Source organism: Trachurus japonicus, chromosome 16 (assembly GCF_045865225.1).
Source record: "Trachurus japonicus isolate A0001 chromosome 16, Traja_1.0".
NCBI lineage: Eukaryota > Metazoa > Chordata > Actinopteri > Carangiformes > Carangidae > Trachurus > Trachurus japonicus.
The window spans coordinates 25,186,990-25,214,490 of record NC_140922.1 but is presented as its reverse complement, the minus strand read 5'-3'; the positions used below and the strand labels follow the sequence as shown (position 1 = coordinate 25,214,490).

General features: G+C 41.4%; 1 protein-coding gene across 2 annotated transcripts in view; it reads right to left on the bottom strand.

Annotated features, from left to right (window-relative positions):
• Positions 1-1,598: 1,598 nt before the first annotated feature.
• The window catches only part of bckdhb (branched chain keto acid dehydrogenase E1 subunit beta), a 53,001-nt gene continuing 27,098 nt past the window's right edge, over positions 1,599-27,501 (bottom strand). Inside the window, exons 9-11 of one of the 2 annotated variants that reach the window (XM_085802774.1) lie at positions 16,190-16,276; positions 4,389-4,540; positions 1,599-2,158 (exon numbers count right to left, since the gene is read on the bottom strand). In XM_085802774.1, the coding sequence (XP_085658900.1) occupies positions 4,400-4,540; positions 16,190-16,276 (228 nt within the window). In that variant the 3' untranslated portion in view covers positions 1,599-2,158; positions 4,389-4,399. The remainder of the gene's footprint in view (positions 2,159-4,388; positions 4,541-16,189; positions 16,277-27,501) is intronic. The other variant, XM_085802773.1, reaches the window with a different exon arrangement.

The following is a 27,501-nucleotide window of genomic DNA, read 5'->3' as shown; positions in this document are numbered from 1 at the left end:
ATACAATGACAGCAGATTTTCAGACTCCTAGCTGTAACTATAAAATGAAAATTACAATGCAACCGTGATTTGATGCCAGTTCAGCCCCATTAAAACTGCATTAAAGCTCCACTTATCAACATTTTTATATTAACAATAGATCAAATGACTATGTTTCATGTGAATGGGGTATCTCACACAGCCCACAGTGAATCACCATCAGTGCCGCAGTTCCCCCCAGCTCTGCAGAGTGCTTTAGCATCAGCTCATTGTTGTGGTTTCACAGGCTGGGGACTATTTAGACAGCATCAACGTCTCTGCAGCCGCTCCAGGCAGCTGACCCGGAGAGCTCTGATAAACCCTTCGTACACTACTCACCCAGCACTAAAAAGGACAAACTGGCAGAGTCGACTATAGCCGATGAATATGTACAGTGGGCTCCAAAAGTCTGAGACCGCTTTCATAAATTGTCTATTAGAACATTTTGCCACAAGAGTGAATTGCATCTCAATGAAAACAAGAGCTAAAATCAAAGTGAAATTTAGACTGACATTCACCAGGTGGCACGGAAACATGACTCCAAATGAATGCTAATGTTGCTACATGTCTGCTGGATGTATAATCAGACAAGGCTCCTGTAGCTGCTCTCACAAAGTGAAGTAATTAATTCTGCTTTAATGAACACTGAACCAAACATAAATTTACTATATTACGTATGTATGGTGACTGAAAAAGAACTATTTAACCTAAAAAGTAAAACAAATAATCGTCTAAGGTAAGAGATTTGTTCAACTGCCACCCTGAAGTGAGACTTCACATCTACCCCCCCTGAAGAATTCTGTAAGTATCAGTCAATATTTCGTCCATCTAATCCTGATACAAACACTGCTTCTTCCGAAGTGAAGGAGCTTTACATTTTTCACTCTTGCTTTCCCCAACTCACTTGCACTGCCTGCGCATTACTGTAGATATATGAGCGGCAGAGTGGTTGTGGACACATTTTGCTTTTTTATTTTTTTCGCCGGCGTCTGCTAATGGAGGCATGGGCAGACCTCCAATTTCTGACGGGCAGTTTTCATGGTTGTTTAAGTAATCGTTTACCCACCATTTCTCAGAAACTCATGCAGCAGATGGACAGAGGTTTGGAGTTCATGACTCTCATATTGAAATTTGAAATGGTAAAAGATAGACAACTAGTTTAACAAGGAAAGACAATTTTCTTATGGAAGCAGTGATAAAATGGAAAGGTCTTTAAACTTTATAGCGGGACAAAAGTTCAAACTGTGGCCATGATGTAATGCACTTTTACAGTTTTAAATCTTTAAATCAAAGTACAGTAACTGAAACGCGTTAGTTTGGGTTTTCCCTACGGACAAAATGTAGCTCACTGAAAAATTACTATATAATACAATAAATGTGTTGGCGTGTTGTAAAACAGGTCTTGGCACTGTAAAACTCCCATTTTTCATCAGAAGACCCATAAAATTCAGACTTTACCAGTCTGGTAGGATATATGTTGCTCTTAATCATATGAGCAGAAGTGTATTATATGCAACTTGTTTGTGTCTTGCTGCCAAAACAACAGAGTAAAAATCCCAACAAATTTGAAGCAATGCAAATCACCATACTGATTCAGATTATTTTATTTTCCTTAAAAACCACAGATCCATTTTTTAGTACAGTAAGGTTCAGTTCATGTCAAACTAAATAAAGATTAGAGCACCGTTGGACACAATCAATCTAAAGTAACAGCACAGAAAGGCAAACGGTCACAAATGCAACCAAATACAACTTCCCCACACAGTATCCAACTTTTTTTATTTTATTTAAGAGGAAATCGAATTTGAGAGTTTTCTTCATATAGCCCGCATCAGGACATCTTCCCTTGTCGCAGAATCACGTTCCCTAACCCAGAGGTAATGTAACAGTCTTTTAGCTGGATGACGCGGAGGGACATGGAGCCCATCTGGATACTGCTTCCTGATTGGATGGTCAACAAAGTGTCTTTTCCTGGCTGCTCTCCAGTGATTGGATGAAGGAGGAGGAAAAGGGGAGAGCATGGAGTTCAGGGCTACCAGAAGCTGCCTCTGGAGAATGAGAGGTTCAGTAAGTTAAAGAGAATAACTTGGCGTGACAGTGGATGGCAGACGAGCAGGAAAAGTCGAGCTGGATGGAGATACTGAGAAGTGGGGAGGAGAGGTGACATGTTGGATTCAATTAAGTGTTTTATTAATGGCTCCTTGCTCCATCTACATTGAGGCCAAAATTGTAATGGCTACAAGTCAAGATGAAACTGACAGTGATTATAAAACCGCCCGACTCTCCAAAGGGGAATTATTCAACACTACGGCAGCTAATGAAAGACAACAGTCCGACCAACACAGCGATAGGAGGTTAGGGTTTCACAGCCCAGTGGAGCACGTCCATGACAGGTAGGCTCTGTTAACACTTGCCGCTAAGACCAGTCTTGGGTGGTCTGATTACAAGTCGGCAGCTTTAAATACAGGTGTGTGTGCACCTGAAACAGATGCCTCGCGCTCCTACAGATACTTGAGCTTCACATTGAGGGGCTTTAGTGGAAAAGGAAGCATGGCCACAGAGAATAAACACCCTTCAGCACATAAAGGGCCTGGGCAGTTGAGTGATAACCTTTTACTACTGGTTTTTGTAACTACAGAAACTTTCCACAGTATTTGTGTGATGCTACTGCACAGAACAAGAACAAGACACAGACCATGTGCAGTGTTGGAACAATTAAACAGGTATTTTTCCAATGTTTACTGAGGTACGGACAGATAATTCTACACAGCTTCTTATTGATCTTTTTTTTTTTTTTTTTTTTTTACAATTCTGACATTTTAAATGCACCAAAATTGTTTCCATTCAGGACTGTAGAGTTTATACACTGATGATTAAGGAGGCCTTTTAAGATTGGATGGAGCAGTGGGACAGATGTGGTCCACAGCTGAAGCCATCCCCCAAGTCAGTGGATTGCTCCATGCACCATTACATTTTTGCCATTTCTTTATTGGCGACTGAAAAACAGCAATTTTGAGAGTGACTTAGAGTGGCAGGTAAAATTTAAAAAAATAATAGATAAGATGAATCATTAAATATCATCTCTGCATATTTTCCATCAATATGCCAAAAACTTATTAGTTATGGAGACCAGTTGATTTTTTGTGTTACAGAGTAAACTGAGCATCTTTGGGTTTAAGACTTTGTTGGGCATTTGCGTATTGTGGAGAGCTTTTTTCCCCGCTATTAAGGATATCCTGTAAACCAACTAAATTGAGAAAATAATCTTAAAGTTGAACAATAATGAAAACAACAATAACGGAAACTTTTTCAACAAGATATAACCTGAAAATTTGTACTTTGTTAAGAACAACTGACTGGAAATTGTGGTCATGCGAAGATAAGCAAAGCTAATCGTGCCAAGTGGCAGTAATGCTGGAAAGATTAGATTGATATGACTTGAACATGTCGAATGAAGCTTTAAAAGGGCACCCACTGTTTTCACATAGAAAATTCAATTTACCGGAGAGTACAGGGATGATGTCATTGGTTTCAGACTGGAGACTACAAAGTCTTCCGAAGTCTGCACACATGACTTATGGAGAAAATGTTATTAAATACATGGACGTTTCGGGCCAAGACTACAGATTTACTACCTGGGCGTGCACAGTTTGAAGGATGTGAGGATTCGGTGTATTGAAAGACTTCGTCAAGCTTTAGAGGAAATGCAGGCTTCATTGTTTTTAAGAACTTGATCCACTTTTGGAAATAAAAGTCAGGATATTTCAGCCTCTAGTGTATTGATTTTGCCTCTTTTTAAAATCGTGTATCTCTCTCCAGTCCACTAACTTTGTGTGGTATTAATTAGCTGCAGTCCCGTCTTTTCTTCTTTTCTTTTTTTTTTTTTACTGTATTTGCCGTTTCCATTTGGAATAAATCTGTCCAGCTCTTGCTGTTGGCTTCTTGGCAACTAGTTACAAACTTCCATCTTTATTGTATTATCATTAGGTGTAATGTCAGTGTGTCTCACTAATTGAAGCAGAAAGCATCTTTAAATGCAGCCACTGTTGAGTTTTAGTCTGTTTACAAATAGCCACTCAAATATCTCCTTTAACTAACGTGGTCGAATGCAAATGTTCATTTATTTGCTTGATTTGGCAGATAAAAGTCAATGTGAGCTGGGAAGTAAATATGGGGTTGTATGGAGTATATAAGGGATGTACTATATAGTCATGTGTTTAAGTCAAATTTTCAAATCTTTATGGCTACATTATTAAATTAAACTACGCAGTTCATAAGTCAGTTGTTGACATTAATATGAACTAATTTAATAAAAATTGCTGCATGTTCTTCACTAATGAGCTTCAAAGGAAGCCGCCAGATCTTTGTACCTGACAGAGGCTCAGTAGTTGATCATCCTCTTGATCGCATCAAAGCACTTCCACTTGTCGGGGATGTAGAAGGGTTCAAAGATGTGGGGGAAGGGTGTGTCGTAACCACAGACTCTACTGATGGGAGCCTCCAGGTTAAGGAAGCACTGCTCCTGCAAGAAGAAACACAACACAAATGAGGGACATACACTCTTGTTCTTGTTGTAACGTCAGCACTCAAAGCAGAAGCATTCAGGCTGGGAAGCCGATCTAACATGTTAAGACCGTGTGTGTACGGCCCGCAGCAGCACGTCACCAGTATTGAATCTTTAAGTGTGGCTAAAGAGATGTAGCTCGGTTCTCATTGCACAGTTGTGACAGCCGAGTAAATCACTGCCTTGTGCGCAAAGCAGATAAGGATGTATCCAAATCAACTTGTAATTTGCACCTGTTCACTACACCTCAAAATGATGAGCAATGTAACTTATCGAGTGAGCAGGGAAATAGAAACAACACAGCCATATGCATACACAGCCTGCAGTGAGGAAAAATGTCTGGAGTTACTCAAGGTCCTTCAGCTTCCAACTTTTTTCTTTAAAGGAGCTCAATAAAGAGCAAACACCATCTGCTGAGGAAGACTCTGAGATATATGGTTGGAAAATGCTAATAAGATATTTTGTCAAATTAATGTTGTCAAGGTCAAAAACAACGCCTTCACGCTCAGTAGTGTTGTTGCCTACGAATAAATGTGTACTACGATTGGATGAGACCAACTAAATATTGTTTCTGTATTAAGAGAGAGCAGCACGGTGCCTCACAGCAGCCCAAAGACATGCACATTAGATGATTCGATGTCCACTGGTGTGAATGTGAGAGCGAGTGATTGTTTGTCTCTATGAGTCGGCCCGGTGATAGACTGGTGTCCACACCCAGTGTCAACAGGGATTGGCTCTAGCTCTTCCCAATGGCCCTACAAGAATAAACAATAAGGATGGATGGATGGATGCGAGGAGAGGAATGTAATATGGAGAAGAGGCTGACTCCAGGGAAAATGAGCTTTTCTTTTTTACTTTCTAATTGTTGCTGTTTGTTATCATTCTGATGATTTAAATGTATCATGCCTGCATGTTCTGATAATTTGAGGGTGTTTCGTCATTTTCTGCACATTCAAACAATTAAGTACAGACACTTTTGTGGCTCAGCAGTTTGGTCTAAAGGGGATTTGTTTCCAAACTAACATCAGCTGTCGTCTTGGCAGCAACCCTCTCACTCACAGAAACTTCAGACACCTAAGTTCACCCTTGTGCATAGACCTCTGAGTGTCCAAAACTATCAAAAGTGAATAAGTAATATTGACAGGAACCTAAAATGCAGAACACAGTTGTTTTAAATGGTGGTCAAACTGCTAAATGTTATTTATATTTCCGTACCTGGCTACAAAAGCTGCTTCAATCAGGCTCCTCAGAAAAGGCCAATGCTCAGGCAATTTGGCCCGAGTGCAAAACAAGCCATGACTCGTGTCTCTATATTGGCCTTTGACCTCCTCCCATGGAGACAAAGCAGAATGAAGTTGGCCAAAACACTCCAAATGGGACAAACCCCCTGATGAGTTAAATGAACACACTTGGACGCATGCACACAGATTTGCAGAAACCAACCTGAAGTACCCTCTCTCCGATTATACCGTCCGACAAACAACTGCCGCACAGCACCCTCTGTGTGCGTTGCCTGTTTGTGCATGCATGTCTGAGAGACGGCACACAGTTTGACCTGTTCCTTATGACACCGACAAGCATCAAAAACTCAGCCATCCGTGTAATCCCTCATTACAAAACCCACCCAACTGGCTGCCATGGCGTCGTATGGCGTTTGGCAGGGCAGGACTTGTATGTTTCACACTATGTTTTTTTATTTCTTATAAAACTTCTGGCAGAGACTAGGGAATGTCAGACTTAATGAGGCGGCCTTTTGTGCTTTTGTGCTTTTACAGGCTGTAAAAATACAACACAACAAGAGAAACAGAGGCAGAGACTGTGGCAGAAGCTGCTGCTCTCTTTGCCTGTGGAGCTGCCATGGTGCAGAAGGAACTTTTCCAGTCTGGATGTGTAACTGTAAAATGTTTATCAAACAGGAGGGGATATATGAAGCAGTTAGTGTAACAGGTGAATGGAGAAAATATCAATCCTGTAAAATCTAAGCTTGAGACTTTAGTGGAGTAGCGTGACTGTGGCAGTTGTGGATAAAGCACTTGGAGCAGTGTAGGAAAGCTGAGAGATGGTTTAATTTATGATGTGATGACAAATTTCAATACAAATCAAACCATCTGATGCTCTGAACCGATGTTCGACGAGTGGAAAAAAAATAAATATAATGTTCAAACAACAATGAACTGGTCAGATTCTTTAAATTTATGGTCTGTGAGTGTGGTGTTTTATGAGTGTCATTCAAACAGATTAAGTGTCAGTTTAAATTCATTTAAACTTGGCTTTTTAAAAAAGCGACGGCTACAAGGAAGCTGCCATCTAGTGTGTTACAATCCCTGAGTAAGCCAGTAAAGCTAGTGAAGACGGGCCAGCCCAGAAGTCACGGGGTCTCTCGTTTTGGTGCCAGTGGGAATGAAACCCAAAACCAGGGGGAGCGCGTCCTGATTTGCTGCGCAGGGCTCAGTGCTGCTGGCATTGTTATCTGCCTGGCAGCTGGACTCCTGCACCGTTGGACTGGGAGTCTGCTCCTCCTGGCTTATTAAGTGCGATTAGCTTTAATGAACGTGAACTGAATGGAGACAACTAGTTCAACAAATCCTCCTTTGCTTTTCATTGCTGTTTTCTCTTTCCTGTCTGACTTGAGAATAACCTGAGACTGATTCTCTCCAACAGGCTGTGGCAGATCCTGACAACAACTGGTGATGTGAAAGTCTAATCTCGGTATTTTTTTTTCTTTGCCCCCTCAGTGAGTTTAAGCATCTTACTTTCATGTGCTGACAAACGTCCATGGCCTTAGGGCCTGTGAAGCCCTCCACTACGAAGTTTGAAGCGTATTCACACTCTGTTGTGTATTAAAAACTGTAAGTCAAGGAGAAAGCCGGTGGTTGAAGGCTGAGGAATCTGGAATCTAGACCCAGTGCAACAATATGCATCACAGGTGTTTTGTGTTTCTGCTTGCAGAGCCTCCAGCAGGCTTTACAAAGACAATGTCAAAATTGTTTTGTAAATCAATGAGATCTGCAGGAGTGGTTTCTACACACATGAGCTCATTTCAACAGCCCAGTCTTGTTTTAAAGATTCATTTAACATAATTAGCGGATGGCATACCTGGCTTAAAAAAAGACAACGGCAAGTTTTCTTGGGATAAATTCACTCTCACTGAAAAAAACAATCCTGAGATTGCCAAAGTCAAACAGGAGTGGACTTGAATCGACTGAGGCCCCTGGAGCAAATGTGGATGTGGATATTATCATCTTTGATTTGACAGACATGCATAAGAGGGTTTTATCTTGTCAGATCCAGTTAAACAAAATCAGTTTCCATAAATCCATAAATCTGCTTCATTGCAAACTTGGCTGAAGAGTTCCATGTGCAGAGCTTCAGTCAAAGGTATTTGTGAAATATTGCATTTCTGCAGAAACTGAGGAGAAAAGGAAATTTCCTAACAAGCACCCCGAAAAAATAACACCAGAAGGTACCTTGCTTTCTTCTCATCCCAGTGTATTGATGAAAGTGACAACGTGATTACCCCAGTCCACTGAGATTACAACCTCAGGATCTATTCCCTGCCCTACTACAGACAAACACTCAGACAGTACCAGGGAGTTTGCCTTTTTGTCTGGATCACATCTGTAATCTCCTCTAAATACATTTACTGGAAGTGGGAGAAAAGTACAGTAGTCTGACTGCCTGCCTGCCACCACAGCTGGATGGAGGAAGGCCACACAACTCAGATTTCATTCAAATCGGTGTTTATCTTTTGGGAAGTGCATCATTATATGTAATACACTTGAATGTCAGAATAAAACTATGTGGCATGGCAAGTAACAAAAAGCAGGCATCCTACGGTGGCGCAGGATTTATAAATACAGAACAGCAGGGGCTCAGAGCTGCAGTGATGATACCGTGTCTCCTGTCGCATAGAAGTCAGTTTGTCGGAAACACCCACAGATTGGGAGGTTGCAGCCAGAGGTGGTAAAGTGCCAGTGTCAGTGGACAAAGCCTCTGACCAGCTGGATTTCAACTGAAAACAGCCTGAAAGTGGTTACAAGTCTTCTACATGTTTCTATATTTCTCTGGTTGATGTTCAGGTGGAAGAAAACAATGATGTTGAAAGTCTGAGAGACTGGTGAGCTAATGTGTCTCCTACAACCTATGGCAAAATGCTCAATGATAAATTGGTTCTACTGTAAATATGCACTTTAACATGCTTGAGCCTGCTGACACTGTCAAAGTGCAGCGTTAGATGGCCCATCTCTCATGTTAGCTCAGGCAGGTGTGTCAATACACAGATGAATGTGACTGTTGAGACATAGAGAGATATGCACTGACTACAGACGGCACTGAGTGCTGTCTGCACAAATAAATAATGGACTTGCATTTGCATTGGCCGTACCAATGACAGTCTCATACAGCATGGTTTCATTTCATTACATAATATAACTATATAACCAAACCTGTGACCACTGCCAGGTACAAGCTAACAACATGCATGACTTGTTATGTTTGCTTGCCACTGATTTTGCTGCACACTGTTGACTCCTTGACTTAAAAGGTAGGGTTGGGGATCTTATTCTGTGGCATTGTTTTACTGAATTGCTTGAAGTCCTCTCCACACCCTGACTGAAACCAAGTAATTTAATCCTTTTTCACAAAAATGAAAAAGATCAGTCACCTGTGGAACAAACAAGCCTGGAAAAACACCATCCAATCATGTTGAACGCAACATTCTCAATGATTGGATTGTGATGTGTCGATCAAGATGCCGTCTCTGTCTCGCTCTCCCTTCTCTGCACGTACCGCTCTTCCTGCACTAATTGCGTGGGCGATCAGAGTCTTCAATGAGCAATGGCCGCGGAAAAGACAACGCCAGTGATACAATGTACCACACTGCAGTCTGGTAGGTGGCAATGAAGCTCTAAGCTGGATGTTGGATGGTTTATTATGATGTCATGTGTTTTCTTTCACGTGAATGAGCCATGAGAAAAAGCTGGAGGACAGTTTGTGATGCTGCGCAGTGTCGGGCTGCGAAGGCGATACGGTAAACTTAATGTGAACTACGTGGCTTTCCGTGCCGTGGTACCTTCGTGTGTAGCGAGGCTTCACCCTGATGTGAACCCAGCTTGTGTATTTTCAAAATGTGGCCTGCTAGAACCGTTTTTCCAGGATCTCCAACCCCACCTTTAAGGGAGAACAAGGCCTTCATCTCAGGTCAGGTCTAAATCAAAAGGGACTTCATTTCTAATATTTCACATTCTTGGGCCAATGCAAACTGATAAGTTGTTCAACTTTTAAGTTCATAAATGCTGTGAAATGTCACAACACTGACTCCATCAACCATGTCAGGCTTTGCCAAATGTTCCCTGAATGATGTTAAGCTATTATGACAGAAACTCCACAATTTTCTCATTAAAAAGCAGCTTTCACTTAGGTTGGTGATTGATGGCAGCTTTACATCGATCTGGAGAACAGCAAGGAGGAAATGACCTGAATTCATTTTAGTGTAAAGAGGAGAAACTAAACAACAGAGTGATGGAGCACATCATGACTGTGTTGCACTCATGGAATTGCAGCTGTGGAAAATTTACATTATACTAAATCTTCCATTAGAGCTGTTGAAATGGATTACAAGTAATTCAACCCCCTACATGTGTTTTTTTTAAACATAAAAGCATTTTAACAAAAAGAGGCGCAGTAAACATGGCGTCTCATTAAAATGCAAAAAGAAAAAATTAACAGCAAGCCTTGTGTAAATTAAACTGAAAAAAAGGTAACACTACATCACAGGCATGTATTAGTTACTGTGAATCCCTTATCTGTGTTAAATAGCCAGCTCCACCTTTAACAATAAAAGTTTCTCAGTGTCTCATCCATTTATCTATCTTGTCCCATTCTTAATGAGTTCTCATGGTGCTTCTGGCGAATAAGATAAACTGACATCAAGCAGATTAAGGGTCATTGACCTGTATTAGTGATTGTAGTTCAGAAGTTGAGAAACGACTCAGCACAACATCCTGCAGGGAAATGAAGGCTAATGAGTGAGTCAGGCTTTAGGGTATTAAGCAACTGATAGGAACAAGCAGCAGCAGTCCAGCATTATATAACGTTCATAACCTCCCAACCCAACATGGTGGTACCTGTATCCAATTCACTAGCCCTTTTAAAGGAGCCTTCCTGTATAAACACTGTCCTTTGAAGGCAATTTAATGTATCGCCTGATGGAGAAAGACTTGGTGGGGGGGCAGGGGGGGCTACCATGACTTTTACAGTGGAGCAGAATGCCCCAGGCTGCGGTGGTTTGACTCCGATTCAGAGAGCAGAAAACGTGCAAATCTTCATCCTCAGCTAACACCGACTGGGCCTGAGTGAAGTCGGTAGTCTTTGAACCATGTCCTAGAATAGTACCACAACCACAACTCGGCAGGAAATGCTGGGCTGGATGTTAAACTTTAGTTAGTTCGAATTACACACAAATAATTGAAAACACTACCAGTGGAACCCAAGGCGGTCGATCCAAGGGTCCCCACAGTTAATTCTGAGCCCCACTCGGTCCCAGTGCAGCGGGGTGTACATTAGTGTGGAAAACAGACCCTCTATTATAAAATAAAAAAGACCCATAATGTGATACTTTTCTGTCGTCACTGCAGCTTGGACTGGTTGTCCACCTTGCAAACATCTGCCTCTAACTTACCTAACCCTCAAGGACAGACTGACGAGCTCCTGTCCCTGTCAACGGGGCGGTCATGCAAAACTGTACATGCAATATTATAATTTACTGTATAAAATTATTTGTATTTGCAAGTTTGACACTTAAAGACTGTTCTTCTTTCTTCATCTGCTGAAAGTGAAATGTTTTTCTGATACCAAAAGGTTATCTATAGATTCTGGTAGAATTGATACATGATAACATGATGCACCTGAATACATTAAAAACATGAAAATACGCCCTTTTATTTTTATTGAAAGTTGAGTAATTTATCATTTTTGTGTCATGTGTAAAGCATCAAATCACTCAGCATGGACTTAATGACAAAATCCCTGGCCTGCTCTGCAGTCTATCTGGTTTGTTGTCTGCGCCTCTTTCTGATTGTTCAGAGTGGCCAACAGTTCCAACAGTTCTTGTAACACATAGCGGTCACAATTATACATCATTTCATTAAATCTTTCACAACCAGTGGAAAAATTATTATATTTCTCCGAAGCCCAACTGATCAGCCAAAGCTTGGGCTTCTTGGAATCAATTATAGTCAAGGCTGTTGTGGTTTGTAGAGTTAAGGGGAGGGTGATTCACCACTTCTCTCTGTGCATCCCTGAGGTCCACGAAAGCATTGTCTTTAGCCGCATCTCGTTCTGCCCCTCTCTGTCCTATTCTGTCATCAGCCAAACACTCAGGGAAGGGCCAACCAATGACACATTATTAAATCATGAGGGCCACAGCCAAAGTCTGATAAAGGAAAACTGGCCAAGACCTACCAAAATCCCCTCTGTTCTTAATATGAAAGAGAAAATCAAATCCATAAAAGGGATCTTTCTGGAATAGCCTGAGGCGTTTAGGTACGTTTAAAGCCACTCTCGAGAAATAACAGACTAAGTTAAAACAACACAACCCAGACAACGCATGCTAGACTATACAAGAGTTAATGACAACCAGTTTATCTTTTCGTCCCTTGATTGCCAACGAGGCCCACGCGAGTAAACAAAGAGGTGTGGTACAAGTTAAGAACTTCAACATGCCCGCTGCTGTTGATCTGTATTAGTTTCACTCTGATAGCGTCAAAGTGAGGATGTTATTGTAGTCCCTGAGGACGTGTGACTCAATCTTTCTGCTAAAAGCTGTATTTTTAGTAGCTTATCATCCCATTATCAAGGCCAAGTTGAACTGTACAGTAAATTGAACAGAAAAACAGTCTCACTCATAGACGACAGCATTTCTGCTGCACATTAAACATTAAACTAGAGACTCAGGATTTCACCTTAAGGTGCATTTCATGTAGGGATGCCAAGATAAGTCAACTAATCGTGATTACATCGATGATTTTGACAACTAATTTAATAGTCGATGCGTCGCTTATTTTTTAAAGTTTTGTTTTTCTCTCAAAACTGCCGCTGTACCTTCCATGTACCTTTCTGCCTTTCTGTCCTTGATGCACATGCGCAGGAGTGGTAATTGGCATCAGCGATGAGCTGCAATTTACATATGATCTGATTAGTCCACTAATCGCAAAAATAATCGGTGATAGTCGATTATCAAAATAATCGTTTGTGGCAGCCCTAATTTGATGCTAAGTGTGTTTAAACATAGTGATAGTTCTAATTCTCAGGTAGTCTCTCCAGGACTGCAGAATTATTTCATGCAGACTAAAAGTTAATCATTTTCTCAAAGTGTTTTTCAGACTTTTGAGTTCTCTTTCCCCATCTGCTGCAATATGGAAATGTTAACTTGGAAATTTTGATGCCTGTTGCCCAGCATTTTCTGATATTTTGCAGACTACATGATCATTTGATAAATCGTTAGATCAACTGCTAATGAAAAATATTGTTTGTTGAGGCTGCGGACTGCAGAGTGCTTTTCTATTTATATTTTTAAGTACTTGTGGACAAAACATTAAAAATGCTGCCTCACCATGTTGTGCTTCTATCTGCATAAAAAAGAGACAGATTGAATAGATTATAAAAAATAATAAATTGCTTTATTTAAAACTGTAATGCTGAGAATCCTGATCCCTGAACCTAAAATATTTTATTACTATTAGTTTTAAATCTAACAATCTGTAACCCAGCCTCCATCACTTACCACTTCTTTCATAATCATTTATTATTCTAAATGTGTTATTATATAATATCATTTGCAGAGATTGTGACCCTCAGTCTGCTCTCCGGGAGAATTAAAACAATATCCCCAGAATCTATCATCTTGAGCATAAATCCACTGTAGCAGTGAAACATGTTCAGCTCTCTCACAGGCTGCGGTGGCTGTAGTCAGCTTGGATTCACAGCGGTTACAACAGATTCCAATGGTGACCCAGATTCACAGTGAAGGAAAAACAATCAAAACAGCCAAGTCCTCTCAAATCACTCAAGCAGCATGATCCCCTTCTTTACTGTACATCCACATGCTTCGAAGTTCATATATACCAGAGGTATCAGTAATATGGTGCACCATGGTTCAGATCCCGACACAGATGTGATGTTGTTCTACATGGACCCAGACCTAGAACCTATAAATTATTGGATATTATTAAATTATGACACAAAGTTTTGAGCTTTTACAGAGCCGGTCCTCTGATGATACTCAATCCACAAAGAAAAGAAAAAAAATGTGATCAAAGTGTAAAAGCTTTTCAGTCGTAAGGTTTCTTAAGTTTGTTCATCATTAAAATATGGTATGGCTAACAAGATGTGAAATGGAGTTAACAATAAGGTAAATGGCGGGGACACTTATTTCATTTTCTAATTAACTTTTCTTCTAATATTAGGCATGTTGTTCTAATTTAACACATTATTCAAAGTCTTTCCATTACTCTGTGTACCTCATATTACGGCACTTACTTTCCTTGAATTCAGTACAGAACATTTCATTGTTATTTGAAAAGTTATTTTAATTTTGCCCTTTCAATTATAATTGAAAACTAGATTTTAATATACAGTAATGCTTGTTAGGTCCTGTGAGATGAGGCAGATGGTTTAGTAGAGTAACGTTACTATAGTCTCATGTGCTGAGCATTAAGCCATCACATAAGAGGTTTGGCTGGTTGTTACACTCCACTGGAAGCCATTCAACCCTTTATTGAGAGACAGACTGTGTGTGTTGAAAGTGAGCACAACACACTCTCTTTGAACTAGGAATAAATATAATGTAATGTGGGGTTTAACAGTATGACAGAAGCCTGTGGGTCAAAGTGTAGCCTTTTTAAAACCCCGACCAAGAACCACTCCAAAAGGGTTTCTTTCCAACCAGAGCATCCAACTTGCTTGAGGCCATCTGAAAAGTGCAGTTCGATGCAATCAGTGAACGCACCAACAACTTACATCATCCATACACAATGTGAAAACATGGAAACATGGAGATGAGGGGGGATGACTCACTGGCCATTTCAGCCCTTACTGGCAGGGCAGCGAGGGAGCCGGGTCTGACCGACCGTAAATGAGGAGAGGATCGATTGATTTTTTTTTTTACTGCTTCAAATCTAACTTCATGCGTATTTACAGGGAAACTGCTACAGGTAAAGTAAGCAATGTTTTGCTCAGGTATCACGGGGGGCGTCTTCATTGTTCAGACACAAATTTCTCCAGTGTAAGACTCAGGGGGAAAAACGCCACACACACTGAAGATAATTATCTCACCATGTAAATATAGACGTAGTTGGGATGATGGGAAGGGGAGGCCTTTTCATTTAGTCATGGCATAACACTTAGCTCAGACTTTGTCACCCACTGTCTCTGGCACGTCTTGGGTACAGTGTCCAGGCCTTCTCTATTGCCAGCAACAAGCAATATTTCGTAAACCTTATATGAGTGGTTAGCGCCACTGAATCAGCACTCCCTGACGAGTTGAAGAAAACTCCCTCTGTTCAGCTAATACATTCAGAATGAAACTGCTAATTAGTCCTCTGGTATTCATTAAACCCTGGAGCCCAGGATAGTTTTTAACTTTTTAAGAGGGTTTTAACTTGCTTTTCAGAAGACGTTTAGCTGCTCAGTAGTCCCATCAATTCGTATGTTGGTGGCACTGTACGTGTTCTAGGGACAATGTTTTTTGGTTATTCAAAATTTCTATTTTCTGCCGTCATGCCCACAGGTTTTCATCATGGAGAAAAATCTGATATACATGGAAAGAAGAGAGGGTCAGTAACCATGTAGTACGTTCTCAGCATCAGTGGATTCAGTTTGTTGTACTACTTTAAGGAAACATGGTCTTAGTTTGGGAACTCAAGTTACCATAACTCTTTGACGGATGGAACAAGAAATTATTATACACCCCAACTATGTCAGCCACACCTTTACTATTAAGCTGTTAGTGTTTAATGTTTTGGCCGATACAGGCCATGAGAAGTTGTGCAATTAGCTGTTCCTGTTTACATAGCTGCAAAATGTACAACTAAAATTACTGCAATACTTTTGATGTTGAAGATACGTTTCAAAACGAGTGACTGTGAAGTCAGATACAGTTAGTGTCATAGTCTTTCCTAAAAACACCCCATTTTTGTGTGCGCATACAAAAATGTTTGTTTTGCATTATGTACAAACAATGATCAAAGCCCATCTGATATTGCTCTACAGTAATTGAGAAAATTAATCATGAACTAAATAAAAAACTCTTGCTCATTTTTCTGGGGGATCACCTCCTGCCTCCAGCTTCCTGCCTAATGCCTTGTCAAACACTTCCATAGCTGACCACGGGGTGCGGGGTAGCGCAGCACCTCCACTGCTCTGAGGCATCCACTGAAAGGCAATTTTAGCTTTATTACAAAGTGGAGCTTTTATTGACAAAACCACTGCAACCTATTAAGACTGGTACCTTTGAAGACCATCTCCTTCCCCTGGGAGCTCCACAGCCCAATAAAATCTCATCAAATACAGTGTGTTCTCACACACACGCACACACACACACACACTTACCTGTACTGTGGAGCTGATTTCAGCAGCAAAGCCTCCGGTGACTGGAGCCTCATGACTGATGAGCAATCGTCCGGTTTTCACCACCGACTGAAAAACAAAGACACATACAGTACAGCTGATTAGAGAAGGTTCAGAGTTTGACCTTTTACAGTGTCAAAGCAGCACTGTGTCTGAACACTGTCTTTGGCTTTATCTTCTGTAGAGCATAATGATATTGCTCTAATCAAACAACCGTTTTTATGAATTGCAACTGAAAGTGAAACATTTTCAAAATCAACTTTTGTGAATTAGTGAATGCATTTGTATTTGTTAGAGATGCTTTGCAGAGGTTATAGCTCAGATATGAGGTGCCACTGGTGCCATTGTTCTACAACAAGTTTTTCAGATATTCAATGGTCTTGTTTTTTTTTGCTTTCACAGGGTCACCTTCAAAGTATAACTACTGCAACACAGCACTAACAGTTTGAATGGAAATTACAATAACACATTTATGGATGCTTCTTGCCAATCTTTAACCAATCCGATATACTGTAGCTACCGTCATGTCACTGCCAAAATGTCAAAATGTGATTAGTCAGGACCTCTGTCACCTCTGACCCAACAGTACTGGAGAGCACGGTCACAGAGTTTAAGGTTAAGTTTAACAATAAGGAAGTGTAAACTATGTCAAATGATAAAAGGCCCCCCACTAACCCCTCTCACCACATGGAACATGGAAAAAGAAGATTTCTAAATTGATTGTTTTACGCATTAGTGCAAAACACCATGCATGTTTATATAAGTGCAGACAGACCTGCAGGGCACCAGCACAGCCTAATGAACAATGATTACGCACTCACATGAATGTGAACCACCCACATATAAATTTAACTCACACACTCTCAGAAAATAGTCGCTCCTGCAGCCATTTTGGTAGCAGCTTAGAGCCCCGCATGTGGCCCGGGGAGATGGGTGTTACCAACTAAGACTGGTTCACATGCTGCTTGCTGTGGTATGCTATATCTGCTTACTACCCTTGGACTGCATGGTGTGTCTGGGACTATGTGTGTGTGCATGTATAAAATGGATACGACACAACAGTATGAGCTGGAAGGCTGATTTAGGCTGGTACACAGGGCCAACGGGACAATCATGGACATTAGAGGTCTCAGCCTCCCAGGCATTTGCATTTGGGTTTTCTGTAACCTGACATTACTGCAGAAGGATGCCTCTGCTCCACCCGTTATCTACCACAGCATAAAACCAATACTATACTATAATCTCATCCACTTGCCACTGGTCCAGACCAAAGCTATGTCTGTTCTCTGCTACCTCAGCAAACCATTTCTCTCCTCTACACTTTCTATTCATTTCTGGCAATAAATTGTGTAAATACATCTGAAACTCGACTCAAAATCTCTTACATTACGACTTAAAATAAACGTACATGTGTATATAGAATGAGTGAAATCCCTGTTGAGGAATGATTGCTGATTTTTCCACTCAAACAGTGACAATCCACAGCACACACAGCATTTAAAGATCACGTGCTTCACTGTTCCTTTAAAGCCACAAACCGAAGAGCCTTCATAGCTAATTAACCCGCTATAAATAAGCATCACATGTCCATATGGCTCTGTAAATTAGGCCTGACATTTTTTCTTTCCCCCCTCCTCCACTTGGACCACATAATATCAAACACAGGGGCATTCTGGCGCTTCATGCTAATGCTACACAGGCAAATGTTTACATTGCTGAGGTCCTGGGTTTGGCTGCGAAGCACTAAACTGTGGCAAACTGTACCACTATCACCAAGCGGTACTGGAGGCTAAATGAGTCAGCACTGTAACACTAATATTTTGGCGGCGCACACTGGAAGGCACTGTATTGTATGGGGATGTTTTTGAAAAAGCATGGCAAGCAAGGATTCCTCAAATCATTAGTGCACAGTAGAGAAGTAAAACTCAGCACTCTTGTCTGTTTAGCCTGCGAGCTTTGAACCGGATGAGGTGAAGGAGTTTAATTTGCAAAATTTACTGGTTATATGACACTATCTTCAGGAATGTGGAAGTTAATAACAACACTGTAAGACAATAACAACAGTTGGCAATCTGCACAGAGAGGAGGAATCAGGCGAGGAGCTGAGAGTAGGGCGATGTCTTGATATGACATGTTGCTGTTAGATTCGCCTTCACGCGATGACTCATACAGGTCCTGTGTATAAACAGAGCTGCTGCCCAACCTCCTACTCTACCCTGATGCTGAACCCATTCCTCGTTACACTCACACACACACACAAAGCCCATGTCAAACATAACGTCCAATTTACACTGGCCCTTTTTTCGACAAATATTCCTGTCCTGACACACTGTCTTTGATAAAACCTTGCATTGTGTCAGTTTAAGCTGTTGACATTGAACCAAACAAGGCATATCTCTGTCTCAGTGTGTGTTTTAAAGTTTTAGCATGCCAGCAATTCGGAATGAGAAGCATGACGTACAACGCAACAGGGTTGGCGTCTGTCCCGCCGTGCTGGCTCTTGTTCGCCATCCATCCGGCTCTGTGACTACCTACGATGTGGGCTCATTGCCAGAGCAGTGATACTCCCCGTCCCCTCACCCTTTAAATTCTGTGTTTGCACCTTTTATATGGAAGGGGCGAGGTGTGAACACATAGCAATAAAAGAGGATACGTTGTGTTGACAACAGTATTTCCCTCATTTCCCCAATGGTCATCTCCCCTGAGGGGAGACCCATCATGCTGCAACAGGAGCGCATTCTTCAAATGTTTTTGACACACACACAAAAAAAGAGCCGGTTACTGTTTTTACAATATCGAAGGATAGAATTACAGACTCTGAGGCCTTAGTAAAAAACTCCTGACCTACTTAATAAACTGGTCCCCAATAGGCGCTGCTTAGCCACAGCGACGTTTATTGGCACGACGTCCACCAGCTGGCATAAGCGGAGGGAGTATTCCAGAAGTGGTGCTGTGATGCCAGCTCTTAATATGACAATATGTTCAAAAAAAGTGGCAAAATGCGGTAATGTCTGGGACAGCGAATGCTCCGAGTGCGCTGGTACAGGTAATGCAGTTCATATGATGAGCTGAAGTCACTGCATTGTCGTCACAGCGGAACAGGAAAAAAGATTACCCAGCGTTCCATGAAAGCAATGACATTTGCTCACTGTAATGCTATGAAAATGACACAATGCCCTATGAATATTCCGGTGCATACTTACTTAGAGATATTTGCTTCGACCCTTGCATATTTTGATATGACAACTGTATTTGCTCATCTGAATAGACACGCATTATATTGCGGGACCTTCTGTTGGGCTAGTAAATCAAAATTTACAAGACAAAAGCCAGATTTATAGATCACACAAGGGAGTCCTGTCTCCCGCCTACGCTGTGGGCTTCTTTAAAGATCCTTTAGTGCCGTACGTCTCCAGTTCAAAGAAACCACAACAAAATAATACATGTATTATAAATGATCGCGTTGAATCATGCTTTGATTATTCTCCAAAAAGAAGATCTGTTAACATTATTTCATTGACTTTAGTAATACAAGGAGGAGACAGAGGGGAAGTATTTCAATAATAAATATGAGACTTTTATGTCTGGTCATATCTAAGGTATTTTATTCACTGTAATAATGTGGGGATCACAGTGAGCAAAAAGCTTTTCAGTGGTCCCACATGGCATTACGGTTCACCCTCAGGTCGCCATGGATATCTACACCAAATTTTACAACAGTCAATTTACTGACCAACAACAAATTTGAACATCTTGGTGGAAAAAGCAAAAATCTTCACACATTTCCTTGGCAGGTGCGTCGGAGGATGACAATTAAGTCCAAATTAAACAAAGAAGAGTTCCCGCACACTTAGCCAACTCGCAGAATTTATTGCGACGTTTCGGTACTAGACCTTTTTCAAGCAAATGTTTTTTGCTTGAAAAAGGTCTAGTACCAAAACGTCGCAATAAATTCTGCAAGTTGGTTATGTGTGCGGAAACTCTTCTTTGTTTAACATCTCGGTGGAGCCAGAGGAAAAGTGTGGGGCCTCAATAGAGTTGAGTCACTGAGACTTTTCTTGTGAGAACCATGACTATCTATATACGTAAGTTTGTGTCATGTGTATCCAGTGGGCAGTGGGACTTCTCATTGGATAACACAAAACTTTGACCTACTGCTACACACACACACACACACACACTAATTTTTACATTTCTGAGGCTGTGACAGCACTCTAACTTCTACATAGTAATTGTGGCTGTTGCCTTTAACCCAGTAGCTTCCGGTTGCTGGATGGGTTTTCAGGAGACTGAACCATCCACTCTCATCTCATCTTGTGGTTTGACCCTTCTCCCTGAAGTCATCCAGTCCTCTTATTTGCCCATGACAGCCACCTTTCATGTCGGTAAAATTGGGACTTTAAAAATGGGGGGCGAGTTGTTCCTTTTAAGAGAGTGGTGGAGCCACAGGAAGTACAGTGGACCGTGTAGGAAGATGATCAGTTAGACACATCCAAGGGGTAAATTGTATGCCTAGATTAAGTGTCAGCAGTTAAACATGTCATGAATCTTTCCATCTGACCTCAGAGAGACATGCTGGCAGGGGAATATCTCTGTTACGGTTGTTATGGACACATGCCTGATGAGTTTATTACTGAGTGGCTTGTGTCCTGTAAAAAGAGGATCCTCTTCTGCAAACAAGAGGGATGAGAGAACAGATAGCGATGGTGCAAAATGGGCTAAAATATCATTGTATATTGTAATGTTTCCAATATGTGATATTTTTCTGAGTCTGCTCAGTCTGAACTCCCACCAAGACTGACCCTCATAACACTGTTTTGGTTACTTCTTATTATTCCACTGTTTTGGTTACTTCTTATTGTGCCTTAGCATAATATGAGAGAGCTGCTTTCTTGGCTTTCCGTACCCTTTTGCACCTCCTTTTCTTCATGTGTTCAATACTTATTCCCCGAGTCATTTCACTTTATTACACATTACTTAATTTATGGGCATAAATGTTTGGATTTCTTTGTATGTGTTCATTACTTGGTTTGTTGCCGACATCTGGTGAAAATTTCAAGTCAATAGCCCTATTAGAAATTTATTTTTTGAGAAAAATGTTGATGCATTCAATTCTTATTTTCCCTGCTGTAAGTATGTTTAATAAACAATGAAACACCTGAAACAGCAAACACAACAATTGTGTATTATTTAAAACTGTAACATACTGTGCGTACAGCCAGTGTTCAGTGTGAATGTATAGAGATATTACATGTTGGATGTCGCCCAAGCTGAAAAAAGTGAGACAGTGAGGTCAGGATGGAGGCAACATACAGAGTATCGCGTGTGTGTATGTGTGTGGTGAATGCTGAACGTCTTGGTTTTCATTTCTCTGCCCATATTAACGTGTTAGCGCGTGTCCCATGCCTTGCGGCAGCGTCGCGTGTTCTGCAGACACGTGTAAGACGAACGCCTCCCAGCAGTAACAGACAGAGAAAACATCTGTTGATGCCGATATTGACATTATCCCAGCAATACAGCGTAGAGCAGACAGCTTTCTCTACAGTTAGACATACAGTCTAGGCTGTATCTGATTAATTTATATGGCCGTAGTATAAATAATGTCAATATCATGCAGTGTGTCACTGGTGCGTGCTCCCTCCCTGTGTGTGACTGTGTGTTTTACTGCTGATGACAGACGAGATGAAAAATTGAAAGTTGAAATAGGTGAAGAGTGATTTATTTAAGTGAAAACAACACAGAATTTATAATCTGTAATAATGTACAATTACATGGTGGTGAGTTTGAAATCTTCATTCCTTCCCATTTTGATTCGCTCTGCGCTGCAAAATATTCTTGGACTTGCTTAAATGTCAATTTTGGATGTTTCCTAACACAGTCTAGCTTGTGAGAAAAGCCAACAATCTCAGAGGATTTCTTTAAAACATGTCCTTTACTACTTAGATTTTCCCTGACAACAATTACACAACAAAGCAAGGACACACACCCGGGGCAGCGGTGCTCGATTTAAATTGCCAGTTCGGACACTGTGGCATCACCTCAATGACACCGGTTTCATTTCAGTAGAGGGTGGACACATGCTTACGTGAGGCGGTGCAGATAAACCTGTAATTGCTTCACACACCAGCTGACTTTATGATAAATATTTGGGGCCATTCTCTGCTCAGTTTGGCTGAATTCCACATGAACATTCGGATTGTGCGCTTTTCCCATTCTGTAGTTCGGTTGGCTACTGTACTGTGTTTATAAAGCCGCCGTCTCCCTTCTGTAAGATTGCAGCTTGATACATCCTGCTCGCTGCCACGGCTCTGGCTCCGAGTCAAAACAAAGGGCTCCGGGTTTGGTGGTGGCCAGTGGTAGTTGGGCTGGGCGACAGCTCTGGTGGCTGCAGCTTTACTACTCATTGTGCTGCAGGACTGTCATTAGATGCCGGAGTCGTTCCGCTGGCTGCAGGGGAAATGTTATGTTTACTGCCATTCCCATACACACCCAAACCTAATGAGCAGCATGGGGCTCGTCCTCTTCCATCCACTCCGTCCTTGCCACTTCTCCTTCAATCCGTCTCTTCCTACGTAAGGCTCCTTCCTTCCTGACTCTGTGGTCGGTCTCCGTGTCACGCATTTTTCTCCTTGCTCCTCCTTCCATCTATCCTTCAATCCATCCATCTATCCGTCTTTGCTTTCATGAAGCCTATGCTCTCAGTCCCAGCGCTCCCCGCCACTACCTCACCACTGAGAGACAGGCGGCCAATGACCTGGCATGGCCTCCAAAGGCTAAGGTCAGAGCTGTCACTCTCCGAGGGCACAGCTCTCTCACACAGGGACAGATGGGGGCCCCGCGAAGGCATGCACACACAGACACCACAACCACATATGTATGTGCATGTGCACGCCCTCCCGTGCAGGCACACATGGCAACACACTGCTTATCCAGGATTGGTTGATCTATGTTTACGGTGAAAGTAAGTTTCTCTCACGTGTTGCTGATGCTGGTGTGGTATTTCAGCTTTAAAAGAGTCGACTGAGTGAACAGGGCACGCAAGAGCATATAGGAAAACTGAGATCCAGCTAAACGGTGACATTTTTATAGATGTAAAGTAAAAACAGAGCAAAGGCTCTTTCTAAAAAGGACAGTGTTGAGACTACAGGGATGAGAAGTGAATAAAAACAGTCCATATACTTGGAGCTAAACTGGGATGTGGTTTGACTGGTGCAGAATCGCATAATGTGCTTTTAAAGTTTTCAAAACACAAGTGAGTCTTTCCAGAAGAAGTTGCCAACACTTATTTGTTGGATCTGTATTTTTACGCCACTAAATTGGTCGGGGATTATTTAAAAATAGTGGTGATGACAAAAACAAAATCTTCCGTGCTTGTACTGTATGAAAACAGTAACACACACATACACAGTAAGTCTGTAAGTGACTCTACATCTTCCCATATAGCAACTTTCCTCAGGCCGTCCATCAAAATGCGACAGGAAGAGAAAGTTTTAGTTCTGTGCCGCCACCGAGGAGTCGTCCTTGCCGCTGGACCCGCTGGCTTCGCTCCCTCCTGCCGACCCTGTAATTGTGCGGCTACCACAGGGTCCTAACTCATGCGCCACCATGTGATCTCTGTGACAAATGAGAGTCAGGATGAGGCTTGACTACTCGCTCGGTGCCTTTAAAGTGGCGCTCTGCGATTAGCGGAGAGGGGTGAGCGCTCGGCGAACCGGAGGCACCCCGTTAGATCACAGCGCTGAGAGAGAAGAGCGGGGCGGGAGGAAGGAAGCTCCAGCGCTCGCTCATTCTTTCGGTGCCATGCAATCACTCCCTCCCTCCCTCCCCCCCCTCGCTCGCTCTCTCCCCCTCTCACGACAGAAAGAGAGAAAGTGAGAGCCAGAGTGAAAGGGTAAGGGAGCGCAAGAATGAAAGAGCAGAGGAGAAAGTGTAGAACAGCCTCGGCGCTGGGCGGAGGGCCAAGCCATCCTCCAGAGGAGCCAGGACGCCAGAGGAGACCTCAGACAGAAATAACTCCAAACATCCCATAAAGACCCATTAAAACCAATTCAACTCAATTACTCTCTGACACACACACACACATACACACACTACCCTTCTGCCCTGAATCCACACTGTAACGCCAACCGTGCATCAGTGTGTACACACAGACACATGACTACTACTGCACACGCTCCAACTGATGACAGCTCTTTATGAATGTCCTACAGGCGGCTGCGTATATGAGCGGACGACGGTGAGGCAGTAAAAATCAAACAGCGATTTTTAAAAGATCCTATAAAGTAATGTATAACATAACAAAACGGGTGGTTTCTGTGGTTGTAACATTCCAACTACCTGCTGGGAGAGGATTCATACCCAGCGGGATAACCTGTGTAAAGTGAAATTATATAGCGTTCAAAGTACATGAGCTGGGATTTTTGATGATGTTAAACAGAAAGACGCTCTCTGCGGCTGATTATGCTGGTCTGCATCGACCTATGTGGTGAGGCTGTGCAGTCTGTCTCTGTCTGTGGCTGAGAGGCAGAAACAGGAAAACATACATGATGACAAAATCAATGCCGTGCCTGCCTCACTCTCACTGTGAAGCTCAGAGTCGTCAATAGTGATCTGGCAGCTTCTACTAGAAATAAAAGGACAAGCCAATTAAACCATTAGGCAATTGACTTAATTGGCAGCTATTTTGCTCAATAAAACAACCCGTGATTCTTCAAGTAATGACGCTAAACGTTCTGATATGTTGCTCTAAAGATTCATGGACACTTAACTTACATTTTTAAGACTTTACTATCAATTAAATTGTTGATGGAAACAAGTCCCACTAATTCATCATGGGGTGAAAGTGTCCAGAATCATGTCTGGAGATATTTTGAGTTCAAAGGAGCTCATCTGACGGTTTATAAAAGACTGAAATCCAGTATACAAACAGTGCTGCAAAACATTTCAAGCAAATGTTGGACTTTATGAATGTCTATTTTCACACCACAGTACTTTTGCCATGTTCAAATTAAACTATTGCTTGCAAGTTTACTTTTATGAAACAGTGTGTATGTATATGTCTATGACTTTTACTACTAGTTATCATACCTGTAGAATTTATGTTGTATTTATTGTTTCATTTTTTTCTCCACTAATTATTAACTTGTAGTAGGCAATGTTTTTGTAGTTTTTTAACTTTTTTTGTCTTTGAAACATGTGTTTCTGTTTAACAACTGAAAATCTATGAGTGATGCCAACTCTCTTCACCTAAGGGGGTTTTATAAAAAAACAAAAAAACAAACAAACTGCAAACTCATAACAGGCAGCTTTGTGGGAGAACTCATTAGCGTAAAAATTATACTAAGAAAACAGGCCTCTTTCATGGACTTCAATGTTTTCGCAGCATTTTCATTAAAATGACTACAGAAGCAGCAGTAGAGCTACACTTACACTGTGCCGAATAAATACAACAAAAAAACTACAGTACTAACTGATTTGGATGATCATGATGATAAAATGTAAGCATTACACCGGCCTAACTACAAAGACAAGGAAAGAAATGCGCCTCTGATCATGTAACTACACAGTTACCATGTTAAAAGTTACCATAAGATACAAAACACAAACCAACTGCTGCAGCAAACTGGGCCCTACAACAGGAAGTTGGTCTAATGTGCCCCAGTATATTCGTGATATTCTGACAAGCATGTGACAAAGGCAACTGCAGCTGGCTCCCATCATTATAGCAAAATTAAAAAGAAAATAGATCCAAATGTTAAATCTATTCTTTATTAAACAGTGACTTGTTTTGTTTAGTTGAGTCAATGATAAACACACACCAGTCAACATTAATCAAGAAATGATTTTTAAAGTTATTCAGTACATATTTTTTGGAGAATAATTTGCTACTATTTGTAAATATTTGTTTCATTTTGCGCAACCAGGAATTGGGACAAAGAAATCTTGAGTAACTGCAAAAAAAAGGAAAAAAAAAAAAAAGGTGATTGATGTTGAACCTTCATCGAAGTGTGTAACCCAGCACACCGCTGCACAGCTCAAGCTACAGCTGCCAGGGACAAACAGCAGCTTTGACGATTCAGAGATTTATCAAGTGCAGCTTCAAAAGGCCAGATCTGACACTTTGTCATTGACAGAATAATACTAGATCAAACTACACTCAACTCAGCCTTCACCCCCAAAGACTTTCTTCCTGTTCAACTGTGATTGTTTTCACTGGTAGCAACAGTTTGAATGAGTAGAAAGTGTGTCCGTGTGTGATTTCTGAACAGACATGGAAATAAATGTCTCTTTGGAGCCAAACTAAAATCAAAATTATTTTTTTCCCTCCCAGGAAATCACTAAATACCTCCCTGGTTTTTGAGTTAATTAATTTTTCTGCACCAACAATTACTCTGCATGGTTCTCTGTGTTATGATTATAGGATAAAATGATGATTTGAATTTGACATTGGTGCACAATGGAGGCTCAAATCTCCCACCATCAGTCATCAGACGCCACTGGAAACATTAACCCAGGGACTGTAATCACTAATATATCAAGTGTGTGAAGTATGCTGCTTTTAAGTAGGAGAATCATGACACTTTTTACACTTCAGCAAAAAAACAGATCAGGGTGCCAGATTTTGAACTCTGTGAAGTCAAATCTTTCGAGACGGAACGCAGCCAGTGAAGAGACAAAAAATAATAATTTAATAAATAAAATAAGGAGTAAGAAAACATGACAATGATGAAGAGTTGAAATATTTGTTAACAATTCCCAATCGTGTTTGAAAGGGAGTTTCAAAATATTGCAAAAGGAAAAAAATTGCATCACAAATGAGTAAAATGTGTTTCCTATTAATCTTAAGGGCTGATATGAAAAGAAAAACATAAAAACTCTTAAAGATTGATGAAATTTTCTTATTTCTTTTGGTTGCGGTTCAGTTTATGTAACTGACTTAATGGTTTTTAAAGGACCTGGAGAATCCCTGGGCAACAGATCCGATGGTATGTGTTGTATCTGAGCGGACGTCTTGGACGTCTCCCTCGGTCCTTGTGACTTCAGATGCTCAGTGTTTTCCACTCGGCCCTGCTATCGGCCTACAGGCTGACCTTGATGATCTCAATCTGCCCACGTCTCTGGCCAAGGCTCCTTAACTAATCCGTCCTCTCCGGTGGAAAACTGACGACCTGGCCCATACAAGTAACAACCAGTCCAATCTAAAGTGCCTTATGCTTTTAGAGGGTTTGTTTCGTAACAAAAATGGCCACTGCCAGAATTATCATCTGGTACCAAAATAGTGTTTATCCAGCAAT